Here is a 27,743-nt window from a genome sequence, read left to right on the forward strand (position 1 = left end):
CTATCCATATTGGCGTGGTATTACCCGGTGACAGGATCAACATATATGATACAAGAAGCACTAGAGTAGTTTAACCCGTGTGAAATAACCATAAATTGTATGTAGTTTCAATACTGCACGTATTATGAAATCACCAGTAAGATGATGTTTTTTATCACGCCGAAGTGGTGAACTAATTGCTTTACAACTCTTTTGCAAGAGTAAAAGGTTGTTAAAAAAATGTAAGAGATCGATCACAAATGTGATATAATAAAGTCATATACACGTAAAGATAAAGAATTTGAAATATCAGACCATTGCATGCAATAACCTTTAGTATAATTACGAAGTTGTCATTTATCAGACAAATATTTACTATCATCATATGGAATACAACTCGGAATACAAGATTGCATGCATAACGTTCATCTGCTGCTTGTGTTAAACTGCATGAAGAAATCAGCTGTTGGTGGATTGGTATATACTTCTTTGTTGAGATGATTTTGGCTGAAAATGGAAACACAATTTGTACAGTGAATAAACTAATTTCACATAAGAAAGCTGTTGAGTATATAGCTTATATAGTTAAGTTTGCAATGGTGTATAATATGTATATCTCGCAAATTTATACTCACTAGATTCTCTGTTCCGAAGCCAGTCGTGTATTCTCATCTATAAGTTGCTTGTTTAATTGTTTCTTCACGCGCCCTTGTTCTCGTTCGGCTAAAATTCCTGCTTTGGCTTGAGCAAGTTGTAATCTTTCCCATTCTTCTTGTCTCCGTTTTTCTTCCTCCTCGAGACGCTGAATTAAAACAACAAAAAACACAAAAAAATTATTACACACAGATGTCGATTTCATGATTTTCTACATTTGTACGAAAAAACTACATATTTACAAACCTGTTTCTCTAACATCTGATCATGCTGTGTTTTTCGTATTTCATTCACTTGAGCAGGACTCATTCCCTTCCATCGATCAGGAATAACACGATGTGGACCAAACGCACTCTGAGCAACATCGGGATTCTCCGTCAGAATATCTCCAAAGATGTGATTTGACATTTCTGTGAAATTATCATCTTGCTCTTGAGTTTTAATCAACTCATTCTTTGCCTTCGTTTCCCTGGCCAACGCGGCATTGTATTTTGCAGTTGCGAGATTGATTGCTTCTCTGCACTGCCGTTCGGATTCAGCAAGTTCAACAGCTCTCTGATCCAACTCTCTTGCTTTCAAATCATAAAGTCTGTTAGCTTGTGAATTATTTGCCTCCTCTTGACTTCTTTCGTTCATTTGCTGTTTGCACCATTCCCTGACAATAAGGATTTAACATGAAAATTTTCTACTATAAACCAAATTAAGACTATCCATAATAGTAATACGAAGTTTCACTCGATGACGTTTATTTTAGTGGAGTATATACATTCTGCGTATATATAGTAGACTAACCTCACTTGTTCTTGCTGTAATTGCTTCCTTTCCTTACTGTTAAGGTCCTCTCCAGAGAATTTCTGCAAACTAGAAATACCTAATCTAGGATCATCATCTGATATACGAGCTGGTTTGTCATTCTTCAGTTGATCTGGGTCATTTAAATCAAATTCGCGCGTATCCTCCTTTCTTTGAAATGTTTTTCTGTAATCGTTCAAAGACTTATTCAGCTCTCGTATATCGTTCTCTTGCCTCTTCTCTAATAGCACGCATATCTTGTCATTCCGATTTGTCTGATTTGCTGTAAAATAAATTGTTTCGTGTGACGTCAAAGCTTTTCGTCAACCAGAAATCGAGACAGTTGTCGCAGCGAGGCGGTTGCGCGGATCACTTTATGTGCTGGCTTGGTAGCAATTTGCGCAATTTTATATCATAGCCTTGTAAGTGTCGTGAACAAGTCATTTTCGCCGATTTGAAATAGTCTGGATGTAAATTTGTGTTAAAAAAAACCTACTCAGGCTTTTCTTTACTCACTGATTAAAAAGCACTTTCGGTAAAATACGTTGAGTACAACATACCAAATGCTTCTTCGCGTTGCCTCTCCGTCTCCTCCCTTTCCTTTCGTTCAGCAGCTTGATTTTTTAAGCCATCTAAATCAACCTATATAACGCAAAATATGTACATAAATAATAATTTGCCCATTCTTCTGGATATTGGATAAGTAAAATGTTTGTGCGCGACACTGATTAGAAAGCCACGCACAGTCATATTCGTTTCAGTTACTAGGAGTTTTTCATTTTATTACCAAGACAAATCGACCACCTTCAGACTCCCCTGCCCTCCCCCAATCATCCAGGATTTGACCCCCTGGTTTACTATAAAATGAGTATTATACGTATTACCGTATTATTTTAAATAAATAAAAAGGCATCTATAACTATTTTTTCCTTATGTTGTTATAAATAGTTTTGATCAGAGGGCAAATATTGCCAATAATGCGATGTATTTTGGCCTGGGGAGGAGGTTGAACGCCGCAGAACGTTTGCAATCACTCTGGGCCAATAATTAGCATTACAACTGTCCAATCAGGGTCCCGGACAACCTCGTACCCAGGGTCTTTTGTAGGCTTTCCTGGGGGCACAGTGGGGGGAATGCACTGCGGGAAAGACCCTGGTGTCGGCTGGTCATGTGACCTTAGGAAAATTGTCAACCTTTGGGGGGGTGGCATATCGGCTGCCTATATGAGAGCCCGATCGCAGGCTATCCCGCAAGTCGCCATGTTGAAAAACTCGAAGTGTCGGCATTTTCTCTCGTGCTTAGAGTTCGCTCTGTTAAATAGCTTTTACAGCGAGGTTGTTTTGAAACCTAAACAAGTAATTTGCCTAGAAAGGATCTTTTTAAATTCGGATATTCTTGCTGTTCTACCAACAGGATACGGTAAATCGTTGATTTTTTGCTTGCTTCCTGCCTTGCTGTATGCGAAGAAGAAAGGTGTCCCAAAAAGCACAGCAAACATAACATCAATTATTGTTGTTGTATCACCTTTAAACGCGCTGATAGAAAACCAGATTTTGCGGCTAGACTTGAGTGGAATTCGGGCGTCTGCTCTCGATGTAACCAATTCATCAGAGTGTGTTGAGGAAGACGACATAGAATCTGAACTTGTCTGTGATTTTCGTCTCAGCGACAAAGCCAAACTTGAAATCGGACACTATAATATTGTGTTCGCACACCCTGAAGCGTTGGTTTCTTGTCCTTATGGAAGAAAGTTGATGCAGAGCAAACCTTACCAGGAAAACGTCTGCGCCATTGTTGTGGATGAAGCCCATTGCATTTTACAGTGGTAAAGTTAAACTTTTATAATTTGTGTGAAAACTATTATAAATGAGAATAATCCTTATGCAAGTAAATGTGATATAATATGTGGAGCAAATCAATCAACCAGTACATAGTGCTGTGCTTACTATTAAAAATTACATCTGTCATTTCAGGGGTCAACATTTCAGAGTCGATTATGGCAATTTGTCTGTGTTATGTGCAACGTTTTCAAGTGTACCAGTTGTTGCCATGACTGCTACAGCGAGTAAAAGTGATAGAGAATCTATTAAAAAATCATTGGGCCTTAAAGAATGTACCGAAGTCATTGGTAATCCTGACCGGAGAAACATTACCTACAAAAAACATTTCAGAGGTCAACCAGATGTGGACTCAATAATAAACATTCTTACTCCAATTGCACAGGACTTGTTGAAGGCACAGAAAAACTATCCTTTGACAATTATATACATCCCATTGAAGTGGTGTGGGTTTGCTTACAAATTGTTTGAGTCTGTTTTGGGAAGCAGTCAGTATTTTCCAAAAGGATCAGCACCAGTGCCAGAGAACAGACTGTTTGCTCAATTTCATTCACCACAAACACAGGAAATGAAAGATGAAGTTCTTAAGCAATTGTGTTCTCCTGAAAGTACTGTAAGGGTGGTATTTGCCACAGTTGCTCTTGGGATGGGAGTCGATATTAAATGTATACGAAGTGTTGTGCATCTTACCCCGCCACGTACCATCCAGGCATATTTTCAGGAAACTGGCAGGGCTGGAAGAGATGGGCAACCTGCAACTGCAGTGCTTCACTACAATAATCATGACATTGCAAGAAATAAGCCAGGGATGCAAGATGCTATTAGGACATTGTGCCAAAGCAAGTGCGATTGCCTTAGAAATATCTTGCTCACTTCACTGGACACTGAACCATATAACATAACACCTGTTTATCCTAAGCACATTTGCTGTAGTGTTTGTGAGTTGAAATGTAATTGCTCAAGTTGTATTAACTGATATAGAAAGAAAATATGTTATGCACCAGTCAATATATATGGATAAGTTTAGTTAATAACTTCATTTGTTAAAGTTAGAGGGAATATACATAACATATAAATTTAAAATGTTTTGGGGAGAAATCATCATTGCACAAAATTTAAATAAACATGCCAATTTGATAAATACTATATAAAGCAGTAATGTTACTGTGTGAATTATCTTGTTGGTTTCCTTTTTTGTCACATAGGAAAATTTTTAATCTCTTATTATATATACAAAAATTTACATGATTCCCAAATGAACTTTTAAACATTATTTACAGATATTTACATAAATCATTTACAGAATGCACACATATACATTAAAATTTGACTTTAGTATAATTTTTGTAGCAATTTTGCTGCACCAGATTGGGGACAGGAGAACTCATGTGGACTTTCTGTTATATGATTTTATCTTTACCACCAGTCTCACTTTAAATCAATAAATTCTCTTCAAAGTGAGCTTTGCTGGGAAAGACAATAACTTGTACAAAGACAATTACTCTTACTTGATGATAACATTGAACATTAACAATTTGGAATTGATGTTCAAGGTTATTCAACGTAAACAAGTGAAAACATTCAGAAATAGTAGAGAAAGACAGTAGAGGGAACAGGCAAATGTTCCTTCAGACTATATATGGGTAATGGCAATTTAGTGTTGTTTTAGATATCATCTGTGACGTCATCAATTAATAGCGAGTGCATTAGTTCACTGAAATCCTCACTTTGTTCATCATCCTCTGCATCTGCATGTACAGTAGGTGCTTCTTCAACTGTTGGGAAATGCAATGCAATATTCCTTTGATGTCGCTTAAGCCATTCACAAAACGCTTCTTCATTTAAATCTTCCAATGGGTCTGAAGAAATCCCCACAAATGAAGAGTGAGATCGACCACCCAGGAAAGCGAAGGGCTTTAATTTGTGCAAATCTGAGGAGATTTTATTCTCATCTTCAGACGATGACCGATGGGAATGGGCTGAAGATTTACGTCTAATGGATGCCTGTTCGTCGAACACATCAACGATCTTACGTACCCCTCCAGCAGCTTTACTCATCCTCCCAATGGCTTTCTCTGTCTTGTTGGCCCCCATCATCCGAATAAGCCCTTTGAGATCTGCATTCCGGTTTTCCTGTAATAAATCAATCTCTATGTTTTTGTCTTTACCTCCGCTCCAGTTAGCCAAAGCTGCCCACTTACACTGATGTGCTTCTCGAGGTGATAACAATATTTCATTCTGGATGGTAAATATAAGCATCTCAATGGCATAAACATTATATCCAGAAACAGATGAGAAATAGAATAACATCTGTTTCTGGATTGTGGCCAAATGCTCACCATTTCCAGAAGCTACAGCATCCTTGCAATCCAGAAGAACCATAAATGACTTCAATAGGTTGAGTGCATAATTAAATACACCATCTGAGGTAGTGCTGTCATCATCTAAAGAGTCAGTACTGTCATCAACATCAGTTGGACAAAGAAACTGTTGAACAAACTTGTCCAGTACTTCTAAAACATGGGCCTTCTTTTCTTCATCACTTTCATTGTGATGGAGAAAAGGATCGTTCTCTTTTGGCAACCCTTTAATATCTTCCATCTTGAAGAACTGAAGCAGTGCTTCAATCAGATAACAGTGACCAACACTCATGAAGAACTGCTCACAGTGTTCGTAGTGCTTGATGTCAACTGTCACATTTCTTCTGTTAAGCACTTCCCGAAAGTATCTCAATGTGCCATGTTCTCTGCTGGAGTTTTTGTACAGCCGTTTAAAGACAGACTAAAAAAAAAATTACAAGTTATAATTACCTTGCAAACACTGAAACCTTGTACCCATGGTATATGAAAAGTGCCCTGAGATGGAGGTTACTAACACTGTAGTCTGTAGGACTGATAGGCAGGTTGGATAGTCTAAGTAATTTTGTCATTTGCAGGACTTTTCAGAGGGAAGACTGAGGCTGGGGGCCCAGGGTACAGTTTATTACCTGGGTCCCAACACTTCTCTGATAGGCCCTGGTGCTCCTAAAGACAATTCATGGCATACCATCGTCATAACAGATTTATTATATACAGATTTACAAAACAACTTTAACCAACATTCTGGCTATACTAAAAGGAAAAATTGAGGCTCACCTTTAAAAAACTCCTCTTTGTATGCCATCCAACAATTCGATATGGATATAAATGATCAAGTCGCTGCTTCGCTGTGTGACAACCAGAACAAAGGTCACGTGCTCCAGCAAACCTCACTCTTGTTAACTCATCGCCAAAGCAAGCAACTTTTACTCCTTGAAGTGGATCAGAATTTTGAGTAGAAGGTGGAATGTGGGATCTTGGTTGATCTGGTCGTGTTGGAACTTCTATCAAGGGATGGGAAGCAGATGCATGGTCTGCATGATCTTGACACTTGCCACTTGCCTTGTATATCTCGTGTGTCCACTCTTCCAGCTGGTCAAGAACATCAACACAATCGCTATACTTTTTCTCATCTTTCATTAGTACAGGCATAGTAATAATTTCTGACTTACAAGATGCTGTATCAGAATGTTCATGAGTGAGTAGAAGCTCCTGAGATATGTATGATTTAATTCTGCTGAATTCTGGAAACATCTTGATTAAGACTCGTGCTACCAATATCTTGTAACGATAGTGAATCTCCTTTAGCTCTTCATCCTTCATGTCAACTATTTCTCGGAAGTTGCAAGTTTTTATATCCTTCTGAGGGCCATCATCAGGTAGGTGGTCACTTGAAACTCGGGTGAATACCATGCTGGTAGCAACAGCATGGACACTCTTATTTTGATGAATTTCTCGCATATCATGCACCTTCTCCTCCCAATCTATGTTGTCGACAACGAAGACAAACTTCTTCCCAGCCTTCACCAACTCCACTGCATGATCCAAAAAGTGTTTGCCAATGTCATCAAGGACAACATACTTTTTAGAAGGGCTGAGACATATGCCATACTTGTTTAGTCGCTCAAGCAACTATAAATGATAAATTAAATAGATTTAGTATGACAGTCATAATGATAACTTGTGTTGGTTTTAGTAGTTAGTGTATAGTTTAGTATGATTACAGTGCATATTTACAGAAATACACAGTAAGAATACAAAACCCTTTCCACTTTAGTGATGTTGCTGTAAAGTGTTAAGCGTTCCACTATTGTTTTTTTTATATTGAACACAATGATAGAGTGAAGAGTTCATTTTATATGATGAGTTCAATCATTTAAAATATTATTACCCCTTCTTTGTTTTGATACTTAGAAGATAGAGACTATGTATTTTTCTGTACCCTCTAATTTATGTAACACTGAACAATTTACAGAAAAATGCACAGGAAGCTTTGTACTTTTGCCGCAAATGAGATACAAGGAACAAACAAGTTAAACCAGTAAAACATGTTAAATTCCACGTAAGTCATATTTAGGTGGATCTGGATCAGCCCTTCCACAAGTAATGTGGTAAAGCATGTGAAATAATTTGGCACTAACATATTGAGGAGCTATTACCACTGTACTTTATACTTATTGTCTATCACAATACAGTTTTCTCCTTAAACCTTTTGGAGACTATTCACTTTTGGCTGCAACAGTATATAATATTTCAAAAAGCATGCTATATGAACCTACATTTGTTGATGCCTTTCCATCAGTCAGAATGACAGTGTTAATTCTCTGAATTCTGCTCAGCTCATGACATCTCATAAACATGATGATGCTATAAATCAGGCAAATGGGAGATAACTTCTTGCCAAGGTTCTCCATCGAACAATCGAGCAAGCTTGATAAGATATCTGCAACTGTGGGGCATCTAGTGGAAAGTTCTTTTATAACTTCAACCATCCACGTTTCCTGGGACAAACCTGCATAGGACCGATCTCTTAGCACAGATGGTTCATCTCTTCTAGCAATATTTACCAATTCATTGTTGGCAATCTTAAGTTGCTCATTGTAACCAGCTTGCAAAGGATTTACATTCTACAACAGATTTGAGGCGGTATATGAAACTGTAGTATACTGAAACATGAAGATTTCATTTACACATTTTCAATCATCATTTGTTTTTGGTCGCTGTATGGGATATTTATTTTAATATGAAGCCCAATGAAGGGAAGGAATCTGAAGTATGATGGCAAATTGATAGCAGATGCCTGTTGTGCGAAAGGTGTTTAGCTTAAACGGTAGATAACCCAAAGTTTAGGTAGATAAGCCAAAGGTAAAAATACTCTCATACATCTTGTGACTGAAACTACATCTTATGTATTGAATATGTTCCTCCATGGAAAATTAAACAACTTATATCGAAATATTTCAGCTCAGTTGTTCAATAAATAGGTAATTTTGTTTTCCGTTTTGAACTTATCTATCGCTTAAGCTAAACCCCTTTCGAACAACCGGCCCTTGATGTATATTTGTTTACACAAAGTGAATTTACATATTTTTGCATAATAATGTTTCTTTCAAAATTTTGCATTGTTTGCGGGAATTCGCATAGTTATATTCAAAACTTGCCATTTACATTTACAACTGTCCGAAAGAAAAAAGAGTATTGCGTACTCACTTCTATATCATAATTCACACTGGACTCTTGATCGTGACAAGAATCAAACGACAACGAAGTTCTTGCTGAATGCCTCGCTAAAGGCGCCGCAGTTGATGTTGCTTGGCGTGATCTTGGCGGTTGGGAAATAGACGGAGAAACATCGGTACAGCGTTTGAAACGGGTCTGATAGGACTGGCGAAATGACTGCTCGGTCTCCACAATTATCTGCTGAAAGGCTATAGTATTTTTAAGCCTGCGTTCGCATGGTCGACATAAAAGATGCGGTAAATTCGCGTCGTAAACAATGGAATGACCGCAAATTTTCTCGGCAATTCTCAGCAAAGCTCGATTCGCAGGCTTGAATAAGTTCTTGCGGTGATTGGGATCGCCAACAGTTCTGCATAGTCGACAAGAAGAAGAATTTGTGGAAGGATTAAAAGCTCGATACGCTTTTACAGGTGTTTCCTTCGAAGCCATTCCGGACAGTAAAATGAGCTTTGAGACTGAAGCACATGTTCCTCGATTGTAATTTGATATGTTACTTGATATGGTTTGAGATAAATAGACTGTCAACACTTCTTGCGGTATTTATTTCCGTAATATTTGATCGCTCATAGCTTTTCATATCGTACAGGCTAAATATGATTTCTCACTCCTCGGCATTTTCGCAGCAAAACTCATCGCGCATAAAACATAATACTCAGCTACCCTACCCTTAGTTATTATTTTTGTTACCTCCCAGATTCTGGGAGACACGTGACCAGCCGATACCAGGGTCTTTTCTCAGCGGGTGCTCCCCCAGAGTGAGCACAGAGAGTGAGCAAAGAGAAAAGACCCTGGGTACGAGGTTGGGTCCCGGATACAAACAATGAATTTCTGACTTACAACGGCAACGTGCTAAATATTTTCAACATGGCTGGCTGGCGAAGTTGAAAAATTTCAATCATTTGACCTTTAAAATTATTTTTCGGACGAAAATGACGGTATATCGGTAGATTCATCGGGAAAAAACAAGCCAATATCCGATCGGATTTCATACTTTCTTTCGGAAACAAAGAAAAGTCAATCTATTACGGTGCATAGAACACCTGGCAGCCGACATTCATGGCATGGAAAGTAAAACTATGAATGAAAATAATTTCAAGAAATAATAGTTGAAGTCTTCTGTGTATATGATGAACTGGGTAAAGTTGGTGAATTCTACAATGGAGTGGTCAGTGGTGAGAGAAAACTATGAGCCAGAAAGCCTAATTAAATTATGGTAAACAGGTAAAGTGCAAAAATGATTGTGGTATTTTTGGTGTTTTTCATTTGTAAACAGTTTCCCCATTAGTATTAAGAGTGTGAGTTCTTATAGCTTATATCTGTGGTTCTAAAAGTTAAGTAATGGTGATTGATCATTCCACTTGACATTTAAAATGCTTTAAAGGAAAATCCAAATATGTCATAAATGTCATACTACAGGTCAATTTGGTCACATAAATATTGTACTGTTAATACACTGAGCAATGTTAAGCCTAGAAGAACAGGCGTATACATGAGTATTTGACATTTTCATTGTTTTGGGTGTCAATATGTCCCACTATGGACCAAATTGTGGTAGCATTAATACACTTTGTTGATGCATTGTTGTGACTTTTACCAAGCCAACAGAAATAATTTTTGAAATCTTTTTCAGGAAAATTTGAGATTTTACATGACGTAAGAGTGAGGAGTGTTTAACTCCCCCTGAAAAGGCCTTTCAATAGACTATTATAACAACTTCAGAAACACTATTTTTTATTTATTTAATAATTTATCCCCTTGTTAATGATGGTCTCTGTCCATAGCTTTGTCAGGGGAGTTTAGGTATTGAATATAATAGCCCAATGCTATCGAACTATATATCAAACAACTGATGCCGAAAAAGGCTGTACCTGCACAAATTAAACTGGTATTCTCACAATATGTTGAGATTTCTACTTTATATGCGTTGCTGTATGATTTATCCAGATTCAAGTTATGAAGATAGACTGATAGCAATATTTAATCAATCAACTAAGCTGAGTAAGATGCATAGTGAAGATGATGGTTCAAAGTAGATAAACTATAATAACAGTAGATTTATCTTTTATGGGTATTTCTACGATGAGATTACTATTATAAACATAAAATGATATAATAATTAGTTGCATATTTTTTAACTCGATACAATTCAAATCTATGCCAAAATGTAGAATGCAAAATACTTCTCAATCTCGAGTATTTCTCAACGATACTATTCAAAAGGAATTCCACATTACAAGACACAAATTTACAAACAAATGTTAATAATTTCTTAATTTTCTTTTCTATTAAAAAGAAGCTCTCGTTTATCCTTTTGTAAATCCTTACGGCCTTACCCCAATTGTGCGAACACGGGCATTAAATATTCGGCTTTGTCGTTGAAGTTCAGCATTTCGCCTTCTTTGAATTGCAGCAGTTTCTTTCATATCCACAGGTAAATCAAGTTTATACATTTTGAGAATTTTAAACTTAAAACTTGGACAATAATCGAAGTAGTGAAACCATTAGTCGTTGCTATGAAAATGTTTTAACTAGTTGTCATGGTTACTTGGATAACGTGTAAAATACACTGAGCTATATAATAATTCTGAATTATAGTATAGCATAGCTCAGTGGGAAAAGGGTAAAATAAAGCCCTGGTCAAACGAGAATGATAGTTGATGAGAGTTGATGAGAGTGCAACTCTCGCTTGCGTTTGACCACGAACTCTCATACACTCTCGTGCACTCTCATCAACTCTCATCGACTTTGAACTGGTTCAAATTTGGATGAGAGTTGGGGCACGTTCGATCGGTCATGAGAGTTGGGGCACGTTCGATCGGTCATGAGAGTTGATGAGAGTTGCAAAACCGCCAGCGGTTTGCATTTTTTTTTGCAAAAAAAAAAATTTTCTGAAAACAACGGGCAGAAACAAAAAAATAGCAAAACGAAGTGGAGTGATGACGAAATTAATGCGCGCGCCGTAATCAACTCTCGTTCTCAACTCTCATCAACTCTCATTCTCGTTTGACCGTCGCATCCAGAGTTTGGAAAACTCTCGTGCGAACTCTCGCTTCTCAACTCTCATCAACTATCATTCTCGTTTGACCAGGGCTTAAGGAAAATGATAAATCGTTCCCAGTCTCCAGTATCGGATTATCTCGTACCTCCAGATTGTCGTACCTCGCACAAAAAGTACAATAGAATGTATCACGTGTGACGTGCATGTTGCAACCAACGCGATTTTTTCAAAAATATGCCAGGATTATACTGCCCTTCATAACTACGTATACGTCAGCGGGGCAGAAGTACATTCGTGCGCGAAACATGGAGAGTACAAGTCCGATTTAAAGAACATCCAGTAACTAACTGACTAGACAAACAGTCTTTTTTAAGTGACTGAATACCTTGCGATGAATATTATATTAAGAATAACTAGTGTGAGCGCATCGGAAGGAAAACGGAGATTGAAGCTAGCAAATTGTTTCATTGAGATACAAGGCTAATTTAGTATTAGTTCAAAATAGTTCCTTGCATTAATACTAAATTATAATCTCTTGCATACCACAATCGCGGAGCTATCTGATTAAAATTAATTTTGGTGGTTGGTTCGATCATTCGAGACCGCGTTATTTTGAATATTCTATAGGTTCCATTACTTCCATAGGTTCCATGAAGAGAAAAAAGTATAAAAATATGTTAGACGAGTTTTGAATGAACAATTCGCATAGAAAGCCCTAAGAACCTATTCATCCATTTAATAATAGCATTATCGTCAAGCTCTAAACGCTTTGATTAAGACTATAAATATAGACCTAGCTTCTAAGTATTTTTTCCTCATTGTTCGGATGAGATTATACTAACGTAATATAAATCGTGTTATTTACAGCAGCTTAATCAAACAACTTCCCTTTCGAATTTTCTAGATTTCCGTTTGAATTTGCCACAAGAAGTTGGCTTTTCCCTGCTGTCTGACAATAGTTTCAACATCTTCCAAATATGGAAAGTTATACCTTATACGGAAAGTTTCTCGATATTTCTATTGACACAAAATCGTACCCACATAAAGAAATTTATGTAAGTTTCAGCATTAAACCGAGAGAAGCAGTCACACTGATAGCAACAGTGTAAATATTTATATCTGTATAGATTAGTTTGGAATATACCTCTAAATTATGGCTATTGACTATTATAAGGTGCTTAATATTTCACGGCAAGCATCTGTCGAAGAAATCAAGAAGACGTATCGTAAATTGGCATTGAAATATCATCCTGATAGAAACAGCCATCCTGGAGCAGCAATTAAATTTAACGAAATAACCGAAGCATACCTTGTGCTAAGCAATGAGTTCAGAAGACAAGAGTTTGATCGTTCCGCAATGAATTATAGTACAGCCTTTTCCTTTTCATCGAACATCGACAACGATATGGCTAAAAATATATTCACTGAAGTTTTTGCCAAGGCCTGTCATAGAAAGACCGACCTTATTGATGATCTTATAGACTTGAGAATGAAGGTTGGAAAGCGAAAAGCTAGCACCGAAGATTCAGCCTCTAAATCAGCGTTGCCGCTCAAGCGTCAAAGAATAAAAGATCCTCCCATTTATAAAAACATGCACCTTACTTTGGAAGAAATTAAATCGGGATGTACAAAAAAAATGAAAATTACTAAATTAGTGCTAAACCATGATCAAATTACATCAAGAAAAGTAGAAAAGATTTTAGAAATTGATGTAAAACCTGGGTCGAAAGAGGGAACCACGATTACGTTTCCAGAAGAAGGAGACGAGAGAAAAGGAGTGATACCAGCAGATATTGTGTTCATCCTAAAAGATCAACCGCACGAGTTTTACCAGCGAGATTTAGACAATAATCTCATATATACAATCAAGATAAATTTACGCCAGGCTTTAATAGGAGATACGACCTATGAAATACCTACTTTATCGGGGGAAGAAAGCTTCATTTCTGTTCTGGGGGAAGAGTTATCAAACCAAAGTTCACCAAAACGTTTCAAGGAGAAGGATTACCACGTCCTGAACACGGTGGAGTTGGCGACCTCTTTTTAACATTTGATATCACCTTTCCAGATAGATTTAATTCTGAAGAGAAAGATGTTTTAAAAACAGTTTTATCCTAACTCCGCGCTGGGTAAATGTACCTTGTCTGTATAGTGTTTGAATTTTGATGACATTTTATAACGAACGTGACACATCCCATTGTTTAACTTATAGAGCTGATAACCCCAGTATACTCTTATTTATATTAATTAACTATTCTCATATACACTAGCTGTCTGAAAATAATTGGTATATACTGGGTGTATATAAAAAAACGAAACCACTAAATCTTCACGATAACAAAGGTCGAACATTCATGAATATTTAAGCGTTGCGTTTTTTTTAGTTTCACCCAGTACATGAGTAATGGAGGGAAAGATTGTTGAACGGTTAAAATTGTTTCCGGTTTCATTCAACTGAGAACTAAATTGTGAATTTGAGTCAGCGATGATGATCAGTCGGAATGACAAAGCCAATATAAGTTCATATTTGGCCGCACCTATTGCTGCATTTCTGCATTTTAACAACCGAATACTTGTTTGTATGTTTGTCACTCAGTCTCCGCCCAATTTTGAACTAGAAATCTAGAACACCGCTAAGTGAATATTGGAATGACTGATATTCCAGCGTTTCTATATGCATTATATTGATAAAATTCTTTGATTTTGTATTAATAATTTCAACTGATAATACTTGTTAGACCTAAACTATACGGTTTCTTTTCATCATGCAGTATACAAATCCGAACCAAAAATTCGATTACCTGATGTCGATGTTTTAAATTCACGTTGTTATTTTGATTTATGTGTTATAACAACAGCTAAAGCTTGGTCAAAATACTGAGTGGATACCATAGTATAATTTTCGTTTTCGGTTGAGTAAATATACTATACTTGCCGGAAATGCTTTTTCAATGATGAGTTTCGATACAATGTCAATAGCGTGATTTTGATTAATATCGATTCATTATACTCAACGCTATAACTCTGAAGTTACAACTAGGTTTTTACAGTTGTTCAAACAGATTTTTTTCTAGAACATTTCATAACATCTGCAAGATGTTATTTGCCAACGCAACCACATTATTAAATTAGGACACAATGAGAGATGAACCCTCAAAAAGGTATGCATGCGAATTTTCCGGAACAACGTATATGTGGTATGTATAGCAATCCTTAAGAAATAGAAAACATTTTCCGTGTTTCTATGTATACAGCCTAGAACACGCGTTGGAGTTTGGGAGAACGAGAAATAATTAGTCCAGTGTGCGCATGCAAACTATACGTTGGCCTATACAATGCCAATGGCCGACACAAAAGTCACAAAACTGTTTTCTACTTCGGACCACAGTTTAACCGAATCGATTTTCTGAGTTAACTAGGATTTAAATTGCAGACAAACAGTGTGGAATTTGCATGGTATACCTACGAAACAAAATGAAGGACCATGCAGTGCCATAGAATTTACTAACTGTACTTTGTACTTTGAGGAAATAAAAAATAAACACCAAAAGACCAAGTGGTTTTAGTCTTATTATTATCTTTAGTACTTTTTATGAGTATATGAAAAGTCGCACATTCACTTTATAAATACCCGGATAAGATTGGGTACCGCGGTTTATCCGTGCGTGCCAATAAATTCAGTGACTAGGGAGATTTAGCATGAATACGTTAACGTCGAAGACGACGCGTAAATGGCGTGGCATGTCCATATTTGGGCGCATCACGCCATTTATTCGCCATTTTCACGTCAAAACGTTCTCGTGCTAAATCGCCCTAGTGTAATGAAAACGAGGCGGTTCATAATGAATATACCGCATGCATTTGTTTTGTAGTATATTACTTTCTTTATAGTTGTTGTTTGCCGTGTTAACACGCGACTCGGTACAACAAAATAAGTTTTATAGAACATCTTGGCCCAGTTTTCATCCAATGACTTGTAATGTTATATTAATATACATTCACAACACACCTTGTCCTTGGCAATATATTACAAGTGTGTAAATAATTAATACAGTCCAACTATATAGCGTAACTTTGTTCACACTATAGACAAGTAAATCTTTTCTGAGGAAGCAATGAAGTATGCAGTCGGTCAGTATAAATGCGGTTGGTTAGTGAAAAAATTTCCCTGAAAAAGAATAGTTAGCATCAATTTCTGCATGCGCCGTATTTTTTGACGATCTTTTACTTATAAATAATGGCTTTTCGCACCAGTTTCTGTAGCCTTACGATGAAACTGACAAAATCTATATAGCTAGTGAAGCCTGAAGGACGATCTAAAAAATCATATATAAGGTTCATATATCTAGATACAGATATGCATGTTCCTAACTATATGAACTATTCAGTGCAATTTCCATGCTTCGCGGATTCTCAAAATGTTTGGTAGTATAAATCATTAGTTTTACGGATTATTTTTTTTCTTGCCAGCGTGAACCATTTAAGACCTGCCATTTACCGCTACTTCATGTTGACAGTGAATTATGAATTCCAATTTTTGACCAATCATATGGTCGGTGCTGTTCAATTAATGCCTTATATAATTACAGCAGGTGGAAAATGTTTTATTCCAATCGTTTTTTTGCTTTACAAGAGCAATATACATTCTGAGCTAGTGTTAAACTTTTGGAATTCATCCGCCTTGTGCCTCTTGTTTCTAACATGACAAGTCACATTGGTTTGCTGCTGATTTCGTTAATTCTTGTATCTAAAGGAATTGACTTTGCCTGTAAGTAAAATCATAAATTTAGTGCGGCAACGAAAACCTTCGTTGGTTGCCATGGCGCATTTTGTGTAGACACGTTCTACTTTTGCCATCCTTTGATGTTTTACTCCCGACTCGATTTCTTTTTCTGTAATATATTCTGATTATCAAAAAACTAAAACGAATTGAAACGTTTCTCCGGAGTCCGCATCGGAGAACTAAAATATATGCTATATATATTAGAAAATTTTGCAATGCCCGAGCGACGTCCGACTGAGCTGATATCTCGGACTCATCGTAAAAATTATTACGTATAGCAAAAAGTCAAACTTATATATTTATCTATAAATATGTTCATGTCAAATGAAATGATACCTACTTGAATATAAATGTTCAAGATATGAATTCTCACTTTATGATTATTATCACGTACTGAGAATATAGTACTACTCATATATATATACATATAGCTACTAGCAGATGTCGTATATAAATATTAGGTTTTCGGTTAAGCAGCATTTTAGCCAGCGCTCTCCGTTTATATGATATATAGAGATTGATAAAGTTTTTGCACTTTGCGTATTCGAACATAAATTAAATGTTGATGTATGGTGTTTCGGGAGAATGAAGCATAAACATTTATATGATTATTAAGACCAAAACCGGCAACACGGCGAAAACACAACTTGGGCCTTGGCCTCGCGTCCTCCGACAGGCCGGGAATCGAACCATATATATGCCTCTACGATATCTCGGAGCAGTTCTTTTACCACTATAAGTAAACGGAACGTTACTTGTTGGAGTGTGAAAATTCGATCACGTCATTTGTATTCAAATAGTTCCTCGATATTTAGTGCGCAGCTGTAAATACACGATTGAAAGGTGCCATCTTAAAACAACTTCACATTTTGGATGTATAACAACTGCATGAACTGAGCAAAAAAAATTCTAGAAGAAAATTCAACTAATCAGAGTGACATCCGTTTTAACGTCACACCTTAATTATTAGGTTTTTCTCCGTCCCGCTACCCTTCCTCGATTAAGTTATGTTTCTTTTCGCTTCACTTTAAGCGGCCGAGATGAGAAATCATTTTCGGATATTCAAAATTTCTGAATTTCACTTATCAAGCAACAACCTTCCCCCCCCAACTTTCGACGCGCACAGGAGTACAACATGTTGAAAAATTATATGTTGGAAGAGTTTGGATGTGACCTGAAATTGTCCGTTTCGGTTTTCGGTTCAAACGAGAGCTACGGCCTGCGCGAGATAACCGGGGCTTTTGCTATACAATAACATTATAACAATGTGTGGCATTGAAGACGTAGTATGATGTAATCGTATATAATGTAAACTATAGTTAATAGAGTGTTGTTGAAAAGAACGGTTGGAAAGCAAATAAATATTATAGAGTGCTATTGAAAAGAAGGGTTGGAAAGCAAATAGACATTCTTGTGACAAAGTTAATTGATGAGATATTTTAACGAAGTGAGGGATTTTATTGTTGTTTTTCAATTTGCCTCGCGTCAGTCGCGAGGTTAATGCAGGAAGCCACGCACGCGTATATATATATATACCCATGCATGCATGCATATACTCATGCAGTGGCACAGGTGGGAAACGTGACGTGCCAACTTTTTATAATGCAAAGCGAACTGCATGCAATTATCTCGCTGCCAGACATAGGAGTCTTTTAGCACATCATGTCAGCATCATAAATATTTTATTTTCTCGACAAATTAGTTCTCATGATTGACGTATAAACCAGAATTATTACAGAGAAGATATAGCTATAGAGATTACAAAATGTATATTTTAAATGATCGTAAACTGTAGGCTATGAACAAAGAAAGAAGTGAGTCAATTTTTAGTTTCAGTAAATAAACTATAACATAGCGTGGTGCCATTTTTCACAAACCTTTTTATATTGAGTTTTAAGTTGAGTTTTCATAGTTCATACTTGTTTATCTTGAGTTTTAAGTTGTACTCGACAGTCCAGCCTCCAAAAAAGTTTATCTCGCTACTCCTCCTCGGCTCCTCCACACTAATACTTGTATTTCGATACATGAAAACATTACTACTAAATTGGATACAGCAGTCGTTGCATGCAGCAAGTATAAATTTGTGGCTGTTAATTAATTAACAAACTGTTGACAAAGTCATCAGAGTTTTCGTCAGATTCCTGATGTAGCCCTAATCGCACTCAGTGTACTAGCATGCAGGTACGGGATCAATCGATAATTGATTTTTCTCAACTTTTCAATGTTCCTTGCTTGGATTTAAACTCATCTTTTTCACTTGGAATTAGGACCATTAACCCTCTAGTAAATAGTAATTATTGCTCACCGGGTGTGGTGCAACAAAATTGTAATTGATTTATTTCAGCAATACCACCTTAATATAAATGTTTATCACGCTTTATATTGTTCACTGGTCATTGGTCAAAGCATTGCACCGTTTCCGCAAGTTGTGAATCCTATCTCAGGCCCAATAATTGATTACTTTTCTGAGTTTTCTCAATTATTCCTTGTTTGAATCAGTATTATTTTGCAGTGTTCGGTGATATACTCAGCATTATTACATTTCTGGTCGTCCTATGCAATATCCGTATATCTTATACTGAAAATCAAATTGTTCTTTTTGTACAGCTTGCAAAGAATGTAAATTTGAACGTAAGTACAAATGTGGCATAGAGGATTGCAACTGTCGTTATGCCAGTCAAAATGAAGTCGGAGGGGGACTCTATGGACGGCTCATGGCTTTCATTTCACCGGCAGATAAAGTTTGCGATAAGTGCGATATGTATTGCAACGAGTAAGTATATTGAATTTGATATTGGTATGTATTTTCTTTGCCTTCATTTAAACTGGATACTGCATTTTAGTAGTCTATAATTATTAATGCGAATTTTGGTGAATTCAGTTATATATGATTACCGCTCTGCTTTGTATTTCATGTTTTAACGGTGTAAGGCAACTGAGCCAGCCCACCAAATACCAAATCAAACAATTTTCTATAACTTTACTTCTCCAAATGAAATCGTGCGTGAATTAGACTCGTAAATATGCTTTCAGGATAAAACACATCAACTGTCAACATGGTGCTTGTGATCAACAAAAGGGATGTATTTGTCGTGATTGCTGGAGCGGTGAAACATGCTCTAAATACCGTAAGTTAATTTAATTCTTTTTCTAATTTCTATATACTATATATAAAGTCATTATAGACATGCATGCCATTCACAACTTTGCCTTTGGTATCTACCACAACATTTCTGAAAGCAACTTAATTCAATTTACCGGTCACGGATAATACCCAGCCAAGTTCAAGGAAAACGTGCATTGTCTTCACGGCGCACTCGATTGCATAAAGACGCATGCATGACTTGTTCAAAGGCGAAAAAATTTCGGTTATCAAAATTAATGCTGATTTATCTTTCGTAGGAAACCGTCAACCAGAATTCAAAGAGAGATATTATGATTCTGAAATAAAGGAAAATGCAAATGTTGGTGATGAAATCCTCAAAGTTTCGGCATTTGATGCAGATTTGGAGACATGTGTTGATAAAAAGAATTGTCCTTGTGGTCGAATCAAGTATTCTATCAGCAAGGGAAATGAAGATGGTTTGTTCAATATCAACGCAGATACAGGAGTTATAAGTTTGGCTAAGAAGCTATCTGATCAGTATCATTCTCAAATTACTCTCTCCATTCTGGCTGAAAATGAAGCAGATCTTAACATCGTTGAAGACAACCAGATTGATAAACCTTCGGCTATTGTTGGTATAACTGTGACAACTGACGATGATGCTGTGAGAGTGCGCCGATCACTTCATCACCGAACACGCAGAAGTGTAACGGTAAGTTCCCCAAAATTTATTGTTTTCTCTGGGCGCCAGAAGCCATGTGAGTGTATGTTCGCCAACTTGGTTCTTTGCGTATTACTGCATGGTCTATGGTGTAATTTTTACCGCCGGGTTTTTCTGCGAAATAACTCAGTGAGCCAGTCTAAAGGAAAATCCCATGTATTGCATAGTCTCTTAGAGTTTAATCAACTAAATAATTCTACTTTTAGACATACGACAAGCTCGAGATAACGTTTGAAGCTGAGACGAATAACACATTCTTTCCTGCTGGATGCACAATGAATTATCGTCTTTTTCTGGCTCAAAATTCGAGTGCCACTCCAGAAGCACTGAACTCAATAACAGTGCAATTTACTTCTGAAAACCTTAATCTCTCTGACACGTATTCAGTGGAAATTTCTGGTGTTGTTAAAAGCCCTAGCAGAATTATCTGGTCCGATGGTAAAGTACAGATTAATATCTCAGATCCTCTGCCATCTAACGGAAAGATGGAAATTATATTCAGCGCAACTGTTCGGGAAGCTTTGGAGCCTTTGGCGCTGCTCCAAGTTGCTTTCACTATGAATGCAACAGCGTCAGGGGCAGGGGCAGTAACGTATGGTCCAAAGAATTCCCGCGAACTCTACACAACGTATCCCGTAATCAAGCTAGCACGTACCAAACAGGGAGGTAAAACTATTTATTTTTCATATAACAAAGCATTAATTTCTACTTGTAAAAAGAAAGGGGTCATAATATTAAGATTTTCTCGCCGTTTTTTCATATCTTATGCAACTTTTAGAAATAACTTCATCGAAAGGACTTAAATGCCTGTCATCATATTTTTGATATATGCATGTTAACTGACGTCACAACATGCACGTCTGTTGTGACATCATCGTAAATTTTTTACCAAAACAACCGCTATTTTGACACAAAACCATTATTATAATTATACCCCCTGTGAAGTATCAAGATATAACTCAGTACCTTTCAACATCAATCATGCATGCAATTTATAATCCAAACTACATTACATTTATCTATTGGTACGAGTGTTGACCAAATTTTTCTAAATATTTTTAGTGGTCCGAGCTGAAACAACTTTGGATTACAATGTAAACATAACTTTGCCTTACTTCAATTTTACATTTGTTTTTGAAATTACGACAATCGTGAATGATTTCCGTTTCTTGAGTATTGAGAATGTTAAGATTAATGGCATCAGTAGCTCTGTACAAGCAGAACATCAAGCTCCATCACCGATGATGTACACTGCAGTAGAGGATAACATCACAAGTCGAGCTGTTTTGGATTTTGGGAAAATCAAGGTAAGCATCTGTAAGCTGATACATGCATAAGTGGATAAAAACGAGCTTGTTTGAGAAAATGAGTATATATAGGTACCATGATCATTTCATCTTTAAAACATTCCCTCGTTTTGAAGTAGTTCTTCAAAAACTGATAAGACTTTTTGTAAGACCTTTGATCTTTATCTTGCAGGTATTGAACATGAATCAAAGTGTAAACACGATCAAACTTTCATTCTCAGTCAGAATATACGATCATCATTTACTTGAAAACTCGTCAATACATTGGGTTGGTGTGGGCGCACATTCAGGAGAAGAAATGCTCTGGGTGGGACAAGATGCCCTCACGTTCTTAAAGGTACAACTATACTAGCTACTTTTATGACTATAGGTGGAGGAGTATGAATATTCCCCCTCCCCTACTTATTGATGCTGGCGACGCCAATGGGAGGACTCACTCGAAATAACGTGGAAGTGAAACTCGCCCTACGGGCACCTTTTCCCATTGATTATTTCTCGTTTTCCCAAACTCCCACGCGTGTTTCTATAACTGTATAGAAACACCGATAATGTTTTCTATTTCTTTTATAATATACCTCAATAAAAATTTTTTGTATAAATATTATAATTCGATTCAATTACAAATTCTCATTACATCAGCACGCGCGTACTATAAATGTTATATTATAAAATACTTTATTCTGTTTTGCAATAAATTAGTCCACATATAAAGTGCACATTGCTATTGCTAATTGCATTTTAATGATACTTCAATCTTCAACTGAGAAAAGCAGTTGTATATGTGACGAAACATCCTTGTTTCTTTTCTATTTTAGAGTGAACCATACTTATACGCTAAAATCAAAGCGATGAATAACACAAATCCCACCCGTTATTATATTGACGACCAACTTGATTTTTCTTGGAGCGTCCAGCATTCGGAAAATGGCTCATATGAAAATGCAAAAGATGTAAACATTTTGTTTTGTTTTTCTCCATCCCTTGATTTTGTGACTATCACTGGCCTGACGAGTTTTAATGCCCAGCCGGCGTCTGTTGAAGCAGGAACTCAAAAAAAAATTCGGAAGTACACGTTATCTGGTGCATTTTCAAAAGGTTAGTATCTAAATGTCTTTATTATATATCCGGTGTCAAAATGATTTTTTCTGGTTTCCTATTAGTTAAGACGTTTGAGGTCCATATATGGTATGTTTTTCTCAGATTTGGGTTGGTAAGAAAGGGGTATAGCACCTCTTTGTATATTACGAAATATCAATCTTGTTTCTGAACGATTTTAATTTTAAAAATTGTTTGATAAAAGTTTTAGTTTCGATCATGTACGAGGTAATTTGATTGGTTAGTAATTCTAGTCAAGGCTAGTTTGCACAACCTCGTTCCCAGAGCGTTTCCCTTTTTGTCATTTGGGAGGGCGGGAAGTCAACGCTAAATGTTATACACTTAATGTATGCTCCCGAAGGAAATAGTGAATTTTGTTTTCCCAAGAGCCTGAATGTTTGAAACATTGAGACTCGAGGGAAAACCAAACTCACTATTTCCCGAGGTAGTGTACATTAAGTGTTTTGTTATATATGAACAAAAATATACATGTTACACAACAATTTCATTAAAAAAAAAACACTTTACTTTGTTATGACAAGAAGCGGGCAACAATTTTTCGCTTGTTTCCCTGGCGGGAAACATTGCATTTATTCAAAGTCACGTGACTACGAATGAACCAATCACATTTAAAATACACAGCACCTGTATAACAATACTGTTTGTGACTGTCTTATACATGCAAGTCCCACATTAAAAATTATTGCTGATAACGTCAGTAATCTAAATGAAGAAGGTCACCTCAAAAATTAATTACAATATTTTCTATAAAATGAAATTACAACTTTTTGCATCTGCAGGAACAAGTTTTAACGGTGTAATCATAGCGAAAGTCAATAACACTGTTACACCATTGGCTAATTTAAATGTTGAGATTCGAATCGAGTATCAGACAAGCGGGGGTCAAGATCGTCCGGTCAGAACGTACAAACCCAGTCCAGGCTACATCGCTGGTGTGCCATCGTTTAATTTATCATCAAACGCTCCTGACAGACTCGTAAACATTGGACAGCCTGTGGATATCACTGTCACCATTTTACTCAATAAGATGGTATTAAAAGGAAAATTCTATGTGAGTACAGCGCGCATCTCATTCATCAATTACCTATACAGCAATTTACTGTACAATTTACTGTTTTTAAAATACAGCAAATACTTAGAAGCAATTTAGTAATTTTATTAGAAAAACCATCTGTAATTTTAGGTAATTTAGTCGTTCTAGTATTTAGACTATAAACTGTCTTGACTGGTGGATTTAGAACATAATACGTGATGTTAAATGATTTCTTTTTAAATTTTAGGTTATTCTTCCTGTTGCAAACAGTTCAGCCATCATGCGTTTTGTACCTGACGAGTCATTTAAAACTAAATCTGTTGGCGCAAACATTCAAGTGGCTCCGGCTTTTTCTAATTCCGAACCAACCTTCAATTCCACTTCCAGAAACACAACATACTATGACAGAGGAGAGATCGATCTTGGGCAGATTTCAAATAAGGCTGTTGACGAAAGTGCGCTCTCTTCCAACGAGGATAATACAGTGACTCTAAAATTCAAAGTTGTTTTGGAGGAAAATGAACACGTTAAAAATCGATCTAATTATAAGATTGGTGTTGGAGTAAAGGGAAGCGAGCAGATGATTTGGATCAGTCAAATGACATTCATCACAAACATTGCTCTGGGTCGTCAACCAAGTTTGCTTATCCAATCATACACTAATGCTAGTGGCAGTCTGGTTCAAGGGTAATGGATTTATGTTTTTTAACCACAGCAATTGATATTTTGAAAAATCGTCTGCATGCACTTAGACCAAAAATTCTTTCATACTCTATACTGTAAAATTTAAAATTTGTTTTGACAGTTAACTGTGCTCTTTTTATTGCTATCTGCATGATGAATCTGGATTGCTATTTGAGCTGCAAATTTCGCCGTGTTGCGCAGTCATTTTACCATATAAAAGATCAATTTGCTTACCTATAATATAGTAATAATAAATCTGTCATTTTCATTGTTAGTTCCGTTGTGGAATACAACTTCACAATTTCCTATAAAGACAACTCAGACGCACATGCGTATCAAATTCAAGTAATATGGATGTTACCAGTTTATACAAAGTATCTCCAGGTCCACGAAAACAAACATCAGTTGAAAATCATCAAGTCAGGAAACAATGTCGTGTTTTCGGTAAGTTTTTTTCTCGAACTTAAAATCAATCTTAATTTTATAAGGGATAACAACAAATATATAGAGTTTAATACAACTTGGTTTTTAAATCGTTGTTTGATGAGCAATGCAATCGTACACGAATACTATGTAGAAATTTTAAATCATGCATATTTTCTAGTTGAGCAAGTTAGAATTTGGAGAACGTCCAACTGTATCTTTTTCTGTATCATTGGATTCTGAAAAAACATTGAAGAAAAGTGGTACGAATTATGCTGTGACACCAGTTTCTCTCACGTATCAGAACAACAAGGGGAAAAGTTATTATGAGCCCCTGGTGCCAATGTCTGTTCAATTTAAAGTTCCAGGTAATTTTTCTATTATAAAGATTTATTACACGGCCAAAATATTAGAATGTTTCCAGCGAAGGATGGCCTAGTTCATGATGTTCCAACTCTAAACAGTGTACGTTTTATGTTTACAGAGCAGCCTATTCCAACCCCTGCAAATGCGGTTACTGGTAAGATAACAATACTGAATCTCAAGCGATATAGTGTATTTCCTCTGAACTCTCATCAGTTCAGATGCCTCATTTTCTACTGTTTTTAGTGAATTTGGAGCATGAAAACCGTAGTGTTCTTAAGCTTGACTTTAGATACTTGGTTCCACAAAACATGCATCCGCCATATAAATTATTATTCAACTTGGTATGCATCTAAAATGTGTTTGAATTTTTTTAGAATTTTACCGACGAGGTTTTTTAGTTGATAACTCAAGTTCAGCTATTTACATTTGCTCGGTCTCGTCACAAAGGTATAAACGTTCATTTTACAATTATATATTTCGAAAAATAATTTGAAAATATCTGATCTTAAGATAACTTAGGAAGTTTCATGCCTTATACTGATTTGGCCCTGTTACACAACACTCTTAGATTGGTACTATTATTTTTTTGTTCCTTTTAGAAACAGACCAAGCTGCTTTTGGACAGGTGATAAGGGTGGAACCTGGCGAGGTATTGTGTGTCCTTTATCATTCCAACAATATTTGTTGGCTTGCTGTAATGACTCAGAAGAAATGACCGACAAAGAGATGTGTAACACGTTAACTTGTTAATTTTAGCTGTGGATGTGCAGGTCATCAGTATCATTGGTATTGATCACGCCAATAAAATGGTGTATGGTGTTGGTAACAACATGATTAGTTACATGAAGTATATTCCAAACAAGGGCAAATGGTATTCAATATCGCATGACCAGTGGGAACAATCGAAGAGCACACTATCCGACTGTGCAGTTGTTGAAATTAAAGATAGTGATAATGATGAAAGTGAACCTGCAACTGATAAACAGAAAATTATTCGAGATGGTGAAAAGTGGGGAGGTACGAAAAATGTGTTTGTATACATATGTGTTGAAATATAAGAATAGAACTCTGGCGTAAAAAAGGCTAGAAAAAGGGAAAAATGCTTGAATTTCGTTCGAGTCTCTTGGCTCTTGATTACAGCCGTTTTAGATTGTTTGTAAAGAGAAATCTCCAACATAAAGCGTAGCCATACAATTATTACTTGGAGCTGCAGTATTCACCTTATAATTCTCTGTTCCTGTGGTAAGATTAAAAATTCGTTCTGGTTCCACGTTTTGCCGACTCGCTGACGAATATGGGGAAAAATTGTGCCGTCTAACCTGGCCAAAATTAGATTGCTTGCATGCGATAGTAACTCCTAGCATACATATAAGCATTACATGACATGCAACATAAAACCACTGGAACAACATGCATGCACAAAGCATGCATGCATATGTGAAAAGCTGAAAGAGCCTTCATGCCTATGATAAAGTTTATATTAATTGATATGTGAATGGGCATCACATACGTTTACTATTTCATACAGCTTTACGTTTATTATTTTCAGCAACCAAAACAGGCGTCTACCATTTGCCTAAAAATTCTGGATGGAAACTAAAAGCATTGTGGAATAGCTGTCACTAACGGTTTGCTCGTCCTTGGCAACAGTTTCATAGTTTTCATAATTTCATTTTATTATAGTCTTGTAGATGTAATACCGCATTTAAGTTGCCACTTTTGTGGTGTATATAATAATATCACACCATTTACTAGAATAGAATTTGCGCATTGATTTTTAATGTAATAATTATTATATATATATAATGAATTTCTATACTTTGCACCATTCCTGGATTTGATTGTGAACCGTTTATCTACACCGATGTTCACTAACGACTGGCTATAGTTATTCGTCATTTGATTGATGCATGGTATTATGGAGTATGGACCAACGATGTATAGATATACTTTGAGTATAAATGCAATGTGTTCATGCAATGTGTAATAATGTATAAATTTGTAAGTATGTTCAAAGAATATATCTCATATTCGCATTGGTGGATAGAAGAGGGTAGAAATATTGTCATATACCTTTATAGACCTATATCATAAGCACTTGATTCATTTGCATGGACTGTACGCTTGTTTTATTGATCCAAGATTAAATTTTTTACACTGGTCAGTATTTGGTTTTTGCTTCTAGTTTCGTTGCTTGTAGTTTGCAACTGTGATGAGGCTTCATGATACTTTTAGGCAAGAGCGGTGCAGACATGCAAACTGAATTTCAAAATGTGAACTAACCATGCAGTTCTTTTGATGATCTCATAAAACAACATTCCACTGTCACGTCAACTGTTACATGTG

The 27,743-nt window shown here is 36.4% G+C and overlaps 4 protein-coding genes and 1 pseudogene across 5 annotated transcripts; 3 read left to right on the forward strand and 2 right to left on the reverse strand.

The window, feature by feature from the left end:
- Positions 1–133: 133 nt before the first annotated feature.
- On the reverse strand, positions 134–11,376 carry LOC114538957 (RIB43A-like with coiled-coils protein 2). The gene is made up of 6 exons (XM_028559795.1): positions 11,194–11,376; positions 1,986–2,067; positions 1,426–1,708; positions 880–1,288; positions 615–781; positions 134–486 (listed from the first exon to the last, which is right to left on the reverse strand). Exons 1-6 carry the CDS (start codon positions 11,308–11,310, stop codon positions 405–407), a joined length of 1,140 nt encoding a protein of 379 aa, XP_028415596.1. The 5' UTR covers positions 11,311–11,376; the 3' UTR covers positions 134–404.
- Positions 2,580–4,382, forward strand: LOC114538955 (ATP-dependent DNA helicase RecQ-like). Its single transcript, XM_028559794.1, has 2 exons — positions 2,580–3,250; positions 3,399–4,382. Exons 1-2 carry the CDS (start codon positions 2,649–2,651, stop codon positions 4,237–4,239), a joined length of 1,443 nt encoding a protein of 480 aa, XP_028415595.1. The 5' UTR covers positions 2,580–2,648; the 3' UTR covers positions 4,240–4,382.
- Positions 4,463–9,627, reverse strand: LOC114538954. The gene is made up of 4 exons (XM_028559793.1): positions 8,831–9,627; positions 7,900–8,247; positions 6,398–7,252; positions 4,463–6,044 (listed from the first exon to the last, which is right to left on the reverse strand). Exons 1-4 carry the CDS (start codon positions 9,287–9,289, stop codon positions 4,929–4,931), a joined length of 2,778 nt encoding a protein of 925 aa, XP_028415594.1. The 5' UTR covers positions 9,290–9,627; the 3' UTR covers positions 4,463–4,928.
- Positions 9,717–27,552, forward strand: LOC114538953. 2 transcript variants are annotated; one of them, XM_028559792.1, is made up of 17 exons: positions 9,717–10,081; positions 19,249–19,414; positions 19,675–19,769; positions 20,044–20,459; positions 20,675–21,134; positions 21,531–21,775; positions 21,948–22,112; positions 22,591–22,870; positions 23,671–23,942; positions 24,172–24,611; positions 24,884–25,052; positions 25,213–25,399; positions 25,516–25,551; positions 25,772–25,844; positions 25,997–26,046; positions 26,154–26,414; positions 26,947–27,552. In XM_028559792.1, exons 2-17 carry the CDS (start codon positions 19,356–19,358, stop codon positions 27,021–27,023), a joined length of 3,285 nt encoding a protein of 1,094 aa, XP_028415593.1. In that variant the 5' UTR covers positions 9,717–10,081; positions 19,249–19,355; the 3' UTR covers positions 27,024–27,552. The 2 variants fall into 2 exon arrangements, with proteins under 2 accessions (XP_028415593.1, XP_028415592.1); XM_028559791.1 differs by lacking the exon at positions 9,717–10,081 and adding an exon at positions 16,484–16,626.
- Positions 12,796–13,905, forward strand: LOC114538950 (annotated as a pseudogene).
- Positions 27,553–27,743: the final 191 nt, after the last annotated feature.

Source organism: Dendronephthya gigantea, unplaced genomic scaffold (assembly GCF_004324835.1).
Source record: "Dendronephthya gigantea isolate DGI-Jeju-01 unplaced genomic scaffold, DenGig_1.0 000191F, whole genome shotgun sequence".
In the NCBI taxonomy this organism is placed as follows: Eukaryota; Metazoa; Cnidaria; class Anthozoa; order Malacalcyonacea; family Nephtheidae; genus Dendronephthya; species Dendronephthya gigantea.

Bases quoted from the DNA above. Each gene is read 5' to 3' on its own strand.
- LOC114538955 (XM_028559794.1), top strand. From the start codon at position 2,649: ATGAGAGCCCGATCGCAGGCTATCCCGCAAGTCGCCATGTTGAAAAAC. The intron at 3,251-3,398 runs GTAAAGTTAAAC...CTGTCATTTCAG, and splicing joins GCCCATTGCATTTTACAGTG to GGGTCAACATTTCAGAGTCG.
- LOC114538954 (XM_028559793.1), bottom strand. From the start codon at position 9,289: ATGGCTTCGAAGGAAACACCTGTAAAAGCGTATCGAGCTTTTAATCCT. The intron at 8,248-8,830 runs GTGAGTACGCAA...AATCTGTTGTAG, and splicing joins GTGTGAATTATGATATAGAA to AATGTAAATCCTTTGCAAGC. The intron at 6,045-6,397 runs GTGAGCCTCAAT...TTTTTTTTTTAG, and splicing joins CAAAGAGGAGTTTTTTAAAG to TCTGTCTTTAAACGGCTGTA.
- LOC114538957 (XM_028559795.1), bottom strand. From the start codon at position 11,310: ATGTATAAACTTGATTTACCTGTGGATATGAAAGAAACTGCTGCAATT. The intron at 1,289-1,425 runs GTTAGTCTACTA...CCTTATTGTCAG, and splicing joins TTACAGCAAGAACAAGTGAG to GGAATGGTGCAAACAGCAAA. The intron at 782-879 runs GTTTGTAAATAT...GTTTTAATTCAG, and splicing joins ATCAGATGTTAGAGAAACAG to CGTCTCGAGGAGGAAGAAAA.
- LOC114538953 (XM_028559791.1), top strand. From the start codon at position 16,560: ATGACAAGTCACATTGGTTTGCTGCTGATTTCGTTAATTCTTGTATCT. The intron at 19,770-20,043 runs GTAAGTTAATTT...TATCTTTCGTAG, and splicing joins TGAAACATGCTCTAAATACC to GAAACCGTCAACCAGAATTC. The intron at 23,943-24,171 runs GTGAGTACAGCG...TTTAAATTTTAG, and splicing joins TATTAAAAGGAAAATTCTAT to GTTATTCTTCCTGTTGCAAA.